Source organism: Humulus lupulus, chromosome 1, assembly GCF_963169125.1.
Source record: "Humulus lupulus chromosome 1, drHumLupu1.1, whole genome shotgun sequence".
NCBI lineage: Eukaryota > Viridiplantae > Streptophyta > Magnoliopsida > Rosales > Cannabaceae > Humulus > Humulus lupulus.
In genome coordinates this window covers 20397178-20407416 of record NC_084793.1, presented here as the reverse complement: position 1 = coordinate 20407416, position 10239 = coordinate 20397178, and the positions used below count along the sequence as shown (strand labels likewise).

At 39.4% G+C, this 10239-nt stretch overlaps 2 protein-coding genes across 2 annotated transcripts; both read right to left on the bottom strand.

Moving 5' to 3' along the window:
* On the bottom strand, positions 1–1584 carry LOC133793711 (uncharacterized). The gene is made up of 2 exons (XM_062231034.1): positions 1383–1584; positions 1–482 (listed from the first exon to the last, which is right to left on the bottom strand). The coding sequence occupies exons 1-2, from the start codon at positions 1582–1584 to the stop codon at positions 1–3; spliced, it is 684 nt and encodes a 227-aa protein (XP_062087018.1).
* Positions 1585–4975: 3391 nt separating this feature from the next.
* LOC133793622 (uncharacterized) lies at positions 4976–5503 on the bottom strand. The gene has a single exon (XM_062230954.1). It carries the CDS (start codon positions 5501–5503, stop codon positions 4976–4978), a length of 528 nt encoding a protein of 175 aa, XP_062086938.1.
* Between the last annotated feature and the right edge of the window lie 4736 nt (positions 5504–10239).

The following is a 10239-nucleotide window of genomic DNA, read 5'->3' as shown; positions in this document are numbered from 1 at the left end:
CTAGACAGCTGGCCATTGGAGATATACTACTGGTATTGTCTTGGAGTCAGTTGTATGGGAGGAAGATCCAAGGTTTGCTAATGCATATGCATGATTGTTCTCCCCTCTTGGTACTAGGTTGATAGTGAACTCGTCAAAGTCCGACTGCAATTCTTTGGTCTTTTTGAGGGAGGCTGTCATCTTGTTATCCCGAGCCTGATAGCTACCTTGCATTTGGTTGACTACCAACTGGGAATCACTGAAGACCACGATCCTTTTGACTTCCATGTCTTTGGCTAGTCCGAGTCCAGCTATCATTGCTTCGTATTCGGCTTCATTATTGGTAGCTTTGAACCCGCATTGGATTGCTTGTTCGATTACGTCACCTTGGGGTGAAGTCAAGACGAGTCTGAGTCCACTTCCTCTAGTGTTACTTGAGCAGTCTACTTGCAACTTCCAGATTCCGGCTGACTGTCCCTTGGTCAGACAGCAAAGTTTTTTGTCTACATGCACATGTATGTTAGGTGTAAAATCTGCAATGAAGTCAGCTAATCCCTGAGATTTGAGGGAATTTTGTGGCTTGTATGTTACGTCGTACTCGCTGAGGTCCACCGCCCACTCGGTAGGTCTGCCTGATAGTTCCGGTTTATGGAGGATTGTTTTGAGTGGGAAGGTGGTTAGGACCGCTATTGGATGGCACTGGAAGTATGGGCGTAGCTTCCTTTCTGCATGGATGAGTGCGAGTGCAAGCTTCTCCAGCTGGCTATATCGGGTTTATGCATCAAGCAAGGCTTTGCTTACATAGTAGACTGAAGATTTCTTGCCTTCCTCTTCTCGGAATAGGATTGTGCTAACTGTTGTCTCGGATACTGCTAGGTAGATGAATTGTGTCTCGTTGTCCTTTGGCTTTGAGAGGAGAGGTGGATTGGTCAGGAATTGTTTTATTTTGGCTAGTGCCTCTTCACATTCAGCTATCCATTCAAAGGTTTTTTATTTCTTTAATGAGTTAAAGAATAGGTGACATCATTCTGATGACTTTGAGATGAATTGGCTGAGTGTTGTGATGCGTCCAGTTAACTTCTGTACGTCTTTTATGCACGTTGGGGAAGGAATTATTTGGATTGACTCTATCTGTGTTGGGTTAGCCTCAATTCCCCTTTGAGTTATCAGGTATCCAATGAACTTTCCTCGTATAATAGTGAAGCGGGTTGATTGAGCCTTGACCCGACGTGCTTCGTTCTTATCTTCGAGAAGTTTGTCCTGCTCCAGGTACTCAACTATTGGAGTCATCCATGTTCGGTAGTTAGAGATGTCACTAACTTGCTCTTCTTCACCTTTCCAGACAGCTGGCCATTAGAGATATATTATTGGTATCGTCTTGGGGTCGGTTGTCCGGATGGAACATCCAAGGTTTGCTAATGCATCTGCATGATTGTTCTCCCCTCTTGGTACTTGGTTGATAGTGAACTCGTCGAAGTTCGACTGCAATTCTTTGGTCTTGTTGAGGTAGGTTGTCATCTTGTTATCCCGAGCCTGATAGCTATCCCGCATTTGGTTAACTACCAACTGGGAATCACTAAAGACCACGATCATCTTGACTGCCATGTCTTTGGCTAGCCCGAGTCCAGCTATCTTTGCTTCGTATTAGACTTCATTGTTGGTAGCTTTGAACCCGCACTGGATTGCTTGTTCGATTATGTCACCTTGGGGTGAAGTTAGGACAAGTCTGAGTCCACTTCCTCTAGTGTTACTTGAGTCGTCTACATGCAACTTCCAGATTTCGACTGATTGTCCCTCGCTCAAATAGTAAAGTTCTTTCTCTGCCTGCACATGCATGTTAGGAGTAAAATCTGCAATGAAGTCAGCTAATACTTGAGATTTGAGGGAAGTATGTGGCTTGTATGTTACTTCATACTCATTGAGCTCTACCGCCCACTTGGTAAGTCTGATTGATAGTTCCGGTTTATGGAGGACTGTTTTGAGCAGGAAGGTGGTCAGGACCGTTATTGGATGGCACTGAAAGTATGGGCGTAGCTTCCTTGCTGCATGGAAGAGTGCTAGTGTTAGCTTCTCCAGCTGGCTATATCGGGTTTGTGCATCAAGCAAGGCTTTGCTTACATAGTAGACTGGAGATTACTTGCCTTCCTCTTCTTGGACTAGGACCGCGCTGACTGCCATCTCAGATACTGCTAGGTAGAGCAATAGTGTCACATTGTCTTTTGGCTTTGAGAGGAGAGGCGGGCTGGTCAAGTACTGTTTTAGGTGGTGATTAGTGTTCAAAAGTATCATTTTATTAGTCTTAAAGTTTAAAATTAATTAAGTTTTAATTAATATTTTCATGGATTTATTGTCATATATTTTATATTTGAAAATATTAATTTTAATTTAATTTGTGTTTAATTTTTAGAAAATACAACGTATTTTGACACAAAGAAAAAGAAAGAAGAAATAAATAATTAAAATTGAAGAAATCATGAAAAATGGAATTTTTGACAAAATTTGGCCCAAAACCGAGCCCAGGCCCAAGTCTACAGCAGCCACCCCTGAGCCACCTGACGAAGCCGAGTCGAGCTACGAGCCAAGCCACACCGAGCCGCTGACGAGCCGCCTGATGCACTAGCTGCTGAGCCAACCTGATCCCGCCACCTGTCCCACTCGCCTGTTGCTGTCTCCCACGCGCTTGATGCACTCCACTGCCAAGCCAATTGGTGCGTGACACATGGCCAGCATGTCTCCTTTATTTGCTGCACTTGTCTCCCACTTGTCCCACTTTGCACCAATTTTGCAGCCATTTTTCCCACTCTTTAATACACGATTTTAACACATTTTGGGTCATATTTCTACTATAAATAGAGAGCCAAATGTAGAAAAAAAAATCATTAGATTGTGGAATTAAGGTGGAGAGTATAATTAGAGAGAAAAACATTCTTTTTCCTATTTTTCTTTCATTTCTTTTACATCTCTTTGAGTGAAAACAATGCCTATTTTAGGCTAAATTCTCTTGTGGAAAGGCTAGAGTGAAGTTCATGTTTCACATTATATTTTTAATATATAGATTCTTTATTTTGTTCTTCATTTCTATATCTTTGTTACAATTAAATTTATTTTCTTCTAATTTTTATTCTAAATTTATTAGTGTCTTTTACATAAGTCTAGTCATGCTCTTCTTATGTAATTTAGGCTCTTGATTTAATTTCGGATATTTGTTATATTATATGCTTTTTACTGCATTCTGCCATTGGTATTTTATCGCTCTAAGGTATATAATATGATAAGTTTTTAAAATTAGAAGTTAGTATAATTTAATTAAGAACATATTTTAAGGTGAGCTTTATTATATATATATTTTCCAACTATAATTAATGGTGTAGAATTATAGTTGAGTAGAAGGAATCAATTTTATTAAATTATATTTTTATATATATATGTTTGCACGAATAAAATTTATGTCTTCCATATTTTCTTTCTGATTCTAATTCCTCGATTTTGTTTATTTAATGTTTAAAAAAATATATTATTTTTCAAAGTTACATTATTTCAAAGTTTATTATTTCTAATTTAATAATCTTTCTTTTTACTTGTATTTTACCTCTCTGTGGATACGACATGGCCTAATTACTACTGCGACCGCTTAGGAGTTTATTGGGAGATATCAGGTGGGCCAGTTCCTCTTCACATTCAGTTGTCCATTCAAAGTTTTTTTATTTTCTCAATGTATTAAAGAACATATGGCACCGCTCTGAAGATCTTGAAATGAATCTGCCTAATGCAGCTATTCTGTCGGTTAGCTTCTGTACGTCTTTGATGCACTTGGGTGACGAGATATTTAGGATAGAGTCTATCTGAGCTAGGTTGGCCTTGGTCCCTCTTTGAGTCACCAAATAGCCCAAGAATTTCCATGTAGTCACACCAAATGAACATTTAGTAGGATTCAACTTCATGTTATATTTCCTAAGAATATCAAATGATTGTTTTAAATGATTGATGTGGTCCTCTGCCATGAAAGACTTGACGAGCATGTCGTCGATGTAGACTTCCATAGTCTTCCCTAGCATGTCTGCAAACATTTTGTTCACCAAGCGTTGGTAAGTCGCCCCTGCATTCTTTAGTTCGAATGGCATGACCTTGTAGCAGAATATGCCCAGGTTGGTCATGAAGGTTGTCTTATCTTGGTCGTATGGGTGCATTAGTATTTGGTTATATCCTGAGTATGCGTCCATGAAGCTTAGGAGCACATGGTCGGCTGTGGCATCTACTAGCATGTCTATGTGTGGCAATGGGAATGAGTCATTGGGGCAAGCCTTGTTGAGATCTGTAAAATCGATACACACTCACCACTTGCTGTTCTTTTTCTTTACAATCACCACGTTGGCTAGCCACTCGGGATACTGGACCTCCTTTACGAATCCATTCTCTATGAGCTTCTGAACCTCTTCGTTGATTGCCTTATTTCTTTCAAGGGCGAGCTTTCTTCTTTTTTACTTCCTTGGTGGGTAGTCTGGATCAACCTACAATTTATGGACAATTACTTCGGGGTCAATTCCAGTCATGTCTGCATAGGACCATGCAAACAAATCATAATTATTAAAGAGAAATTCAATAAGTTTGGCTCTGATTTCAGGGTCTAGTTTTGATCCGATTTGGACTTTGTGGACTTGGAAGTCTGGATGGATCTGAACTTCATCGAACTCCTCCGTGTTTGGCTGGTCAGGTTGTGAGCTAATAAGTGTGTCTTGCTATAATTGCTATGATTGTGCAGGCTTGGCCTTCATGGTAGTCTGGTATCATGCCCTTCAGTCTTTTTTCTATCCTCTGATCTCCTTGACTCCCCATTGGGTTGGGAACCTTAGTACTTGGTGGTGGGTTAATGGTACGACTTCCATTTCATGTATCCAAGGTCGGCCCAGAATGACATTGTAAGCGGAAGGGGAGTCTACCACCAGGAACCTCGTGCACAGGTTGACCCCCTCAGCATAGAGAGGTAGATCAGTCTCCCCTACCGAGTTATTTGTTCTCCGCTAAATTCGATGAGGACAGTAGTCTTTCTCACAATCTTTGTTTCGCTCATCCTCATTTCCCTGAGGGCACTTAAAAACAATATATTAGCTGAGGACCCGTTATCAATAAGAATGCATTTAGTTAAACAATTTGCAATATAAAGTTGAATAACAAGAGCATCATGATGTGGGTTGAGGAGTCTAATCGACTCTGATGTAGAGAAGCTTATGGTTTGAGCTGGTGAATTGGTCATAGTCTTCTCTGTTCCATTGGATTCTTCTACGACCCAGTTGGTCTGCCTGGTATGTCTCCACGCTGCTGAATGGGTGACTCCACTTACCTTAGATCCACCTGTTATAACATTTACTATTCGTTCATGAGTGGGTGGTCTTGTAGGGGTTACTTCTCTTCGGTCGTCTGGTCTGTCTCCCCTCTGTTGGAAAGTTTGCTTGCCCTTGTCTGTAAGAAAATCACTCAGGTGCAACGCTTTAGAAGGTGTTATACTTCGAGCTTCAAAGCAATGCATTCGTCAGTGTGGTGTCCATGGTCAACGTGGAAGTCACACCATTTGATTCTGTCTCTTTGATCAGGCGGTGTTCTCATCTTCTCTGGCCATCTCACTCTATCACCCAGCCTTTTTAATGCCAAGACTCCTTCTTCTGGTGAGATTGAAATATTATACTCTGGTATTTACAGTCCATCTCAGGAGCGTGTCTCAGATGGTCAGTTGTAGTCTCTTCGCCTGCTCTCAGATCTGTTGGGAATTGGGTATGGCTCTGAGCGTCTGGTACTTGATCGTCTATCTGCCCTGGATTCCCTCTAAGTCTCTCTCCGTGGGGAGGATCGATAGTAATTGACTTCGTCTTCTTCCCATTTGATCTGTGCCCAGGCTTTGGCTAAAACGTCTTCCATCATCTTGCATGGATACTTGGTTAGCTCTTTGTAGAGGTCTGAGTCATGTTAAAGACCTTTGTGGAAGGCTGCGACGGCGGTGTTCTGATTGTAATTGGTGATGGACACATTTTCTTTGTTGAAGCGTCCAACATAATCCCTCAAGGGTTAGCCCTGCCTTTGGACAATCACATACAAGTCTTCTGATATCTTTGCTAACTTCCTACTACTTGCAAATTGCTCAACAAAAGTATAAGTTAATTGTGCAAAAGTAGAGATAGAATTATTAGGTAAATTTGTTGGTTTTTATTGATCAAATCAGAGATTATGCGCAACGGAACAACAATTATATTGTTAGATTAATCCCATAAGATTTCTAGATCTACTTCTTCACATGCATATACATATTGAATCAAGGACAAGAATAGAAAAATTACCTCAGGTCCTTCCTAGCTGCTATCTTTTCGTATGGCTGAATTCTTGAGATCTCACACCAAGATCTTCCAAAATGTTCTCAGTCACACAAAGAACGAGTGTGGGCTCACTATACAAATAATAGGCAATAAACTATTTATCAGATGTTCTCAACACATGAGATCTGATAAAGTTTTGGACCTAGGTTTTGTGAAGAACAATGACTTTTGATTATTTCACTATTCTCTTTCTCTGAGAGAGATTCCTAGATATTTTTCTATCCCTGAAAAATTACGTTCTGTGAAAAACTGATATCCAATATTTAATAATATCCAATATATTAAAATATTTGTTATTTTAAACAAATTCAAAATAACTGATCAGTTATCAGATTTTTGTTTAAATAATAATATTTTAATCATATTAAAATATCTCATTATTTATTTAATATTTAAATAACTAAAATTGTGGAATCAAGAGACTCAGTCCATCTCTTATGCGAGTAGCACAGTGCCTGTGCACTGTGCCACACATGTACCACATGCCTGTGCAGGCATGTGATTTTTCCCAATTTTTATTATTATTTAAATACCAAAAATCTCAAAAATAAATTAATTCAAAATTAATTATATTTTTGATAAATCAAATAATTAATTAATTACACATAATTAAACAATAATTATGTTTGATACATAGAAAAATATTTTACTTATCACATAAGTCCTTTTTTTTTGCCCATTTTTTGTATTTGCCTTTGACAGTGATTGTTTGAGCCATTTCGGGGACCATGGACCTATAACATTAAGTTTCAATAAATTGAAACTAAATAATTAAACTCTTTAATTATAATAGTTAATTTATTAATTCTGATATTACTCCACTATAAATTCAGAATTGCACTCTTTATGTTATAAATATAATTTTACAGAAATCTTTTTCTTAAGTCGTCCATTGATATAACAATCTTACAATAGTTCAACCCTCTAATTAATTAGTTCATAAATTAGAATGGGAGAATTACCATTTAACCTTTCTAATTTACTTCTTATTCCTTAAGTTCCATTAATTCACTAGTGAATAATTAATCTATAATCTAATTATAGATTTGAGCTCAAAATCATTCAGTTCCAGAATTAACCCTTAAGGGAACTAATATACGATCCGTTAGGAAAGATTAGATTACGTATTGTTGATACATGTTCCCAGCCATCCATGATATTAAATCTCCAAAACAAAAGTCATTAGCCTCATTCTTTGAAGAGACCTTAACGAATGAATCAAAAGATTTAATAAACATGAATAGGAGTTCATGAACACTCAGGATTTAGGTTGATCTATAAATGATCATCTGTTATGATATGAATTACAAGTCTTTATTGTTAAATGGTTTTTGGATAAAGACTTTAATTCATATCGGTCCATGTCATATATAATCATATTATATAAAGCACATTTACCGAGATGTCTTACCACATCAATAATATGAATCTAGATTATTTGTATCATTATGATACTCAGTAAACCGTACTTACAACTCCAATTAAAGAATTCCATAACTTTAATTTGTTGTTGTTGACTATTTTTTATTCATTCATGTGATCTTAATTCTCTCATACTAATACAAGATCACATCCTCAATAATGAATATGGAATTTTTCTGATATTTACAAAATTATTCAAACAATAATTTAACAATCTAAATATGACAATAATAATAAACCATTGTATTTATTTATTCATAGAAAAAACAAATGTCTTTACATGCTTTTAGGACACACTCCTAACAAAATTTGTGTACCACTAGAGGGTTGGTCCTATCAGACTTGAACTAAACCCCTTACACATGCACGCTTCCCTCATGTCGCGTGGAATGGCCAAGGTGAACATTCTCTGTCAGTATTGTGCGATGTGATCATCCAGGTCAGACGCCCCGTCGAACATCTTCATATTTGGGAAGTTGAACTTTTTGGTATCTCCACTAGTGCAATGTCATCTACGAATGGAGAGTCTGCATAACAACTTGCTTCACTCTTCTTAATAAGGGATGGCATTCCAGGAATTCGCTGGATGAGTGCTTCCATCTTGGCCAATTTACGAGCCAGCTCAGGATCTTATACTGGAAGTGAGCTAATGTTGGTGTGGCGGGTTGGCTTGCTCATGGCTGGGTGATTCAATCCGACTGTCTGCTGCTTAGGTATATTCTGACCAGCTCCAATGATGGTCTAGCTGGCTCCAATGGTAGTCTGACTGACACCTGGAACCTGCTGCTATCCGAGTCCAGTGGCTGGCTGACTGGTTCCTGGAATCTGCTGCTGTCCAGCTGCCGAGGCTGGCTAGCTGACTCCTGGAATCTTTTGTGGTTCGGCCACAGATGAATGTCCATGTTCAGTCATGGTTACCAATTCACCTGCATTGACAATAGAATCTTGCATGTTAGACATGGTGGGTGGATTTTGATAATTCCTTACCGAGGGTGATGGAACTGTCTGACTCGGTTCATCATTGTTAGAGATAAGGGTGAGGTCACACAAAGGTTTCATAGGGATAATTGGGTCTCAGAAGCGGGATGGCTGAACCTTGATGGCTTGAGAGGACATGGCCTCCATTCGCACGAACAGGTCAGGATTCTCAGCTTTGAGCCTCCTCATTTTCTCGTGTTCTTCATTCATTTGGGTGGTAAAAGCAGCGAGCTGGGCGGACAGATCGGGTGTCTCGGTCACGTCTAACACGGCTCTCAAGTGAACTCCTTGATCTCTTTTTCGATCGTCTAATTGCTAGGGCCCCACGGTGGGTGCCAAATTGTAGATGTGATTTCCTACAATTGACTAGACGGGCACCAGCAACCTGTCAAGAACAAAGGGACTCTGATGCTCAAGTTACTCAGATTGTAATGAACGCTAATTGAAAGTAATGAAACTATGATGTAAATAATGAAATAGTGATGGATGAGTAGTGGAATGGTCAAAGTAATGGTGGCGATAATGACGGGATTGAACGGCTGGCTCAAGTCCGGTCAGATCAGACTGACTAACTCGACTTGCTTGACTAGATCGCTTAGAAAGAGAGTAGCCTTCATTTTAGTAAGAGAGTACAAGAGAGTCCAGTGATTAGCAGATGTCCCATTCTCAACCCCTGAGGGTCTTCTTTATAGTCGTTCTCTTCTTTCTGTTATCCCCTCGTCTATCTCGCTCGTCTAACCTGTTCTTAGTGGTTCCCCTCTGATTTTCATAGGAAGAGGGGCATGTATTTTTTACTGCTTTAATGTCCCTCACTGACGGAATGCACCCAAACTCGGGCTTGGGTACCAGCTAGCTCATTTGGATGGCTGAGCCCATTTACATTGGTTTAGGGCCTTACTGGTAGGGGTGCACACAGGTCGGATTTTTGGGTTTCGAGTTCATCGGGTTCGGGTTTAGCGGGTTTCGGGTGGAGAAAAATGGTACCGAAACCGATCTGAAATTTTCAGATTTTTTCGGGTTTCAAGTTTTTCGGGTTGAGCTATGCTTGTTGGGTTTTAGGCTGAAAAGCCCAATTTTGCAAAAATACCAACAAAAAAATCAAAAATACCATTTTTTTTACACTTTTTTAATTTCTATAGTTTGTTTTCTCTACTGAGAAGAAGGGGGTCGTGCGAGAGTGAGAGTGAAAGAGAAGAAGAAAAGAAATCGAGATTGTTTTTAGGGTTATCATCTTATTTTTCAGATTTTTTTTTTTAAATTTCGGCCGGGATCGGGTGTAACCTGAACCCGAAATTACTGAATTTTAAACCCGAACCTGACCCGACATATGTCGGGTTCGGATCGGATTAAGCCCGAAATGAATGAGTTTTTTTAAAATTCGGGTTCTTGGGGTTCGGGTCAGACGCGTTTTGCAGGTCAAATGTTCACCCCTACTTACTGGCTAGTCTGGCCAACTAGTTGGACTTTAATTGTAGAAAACTTTTGTCCACTACATGAC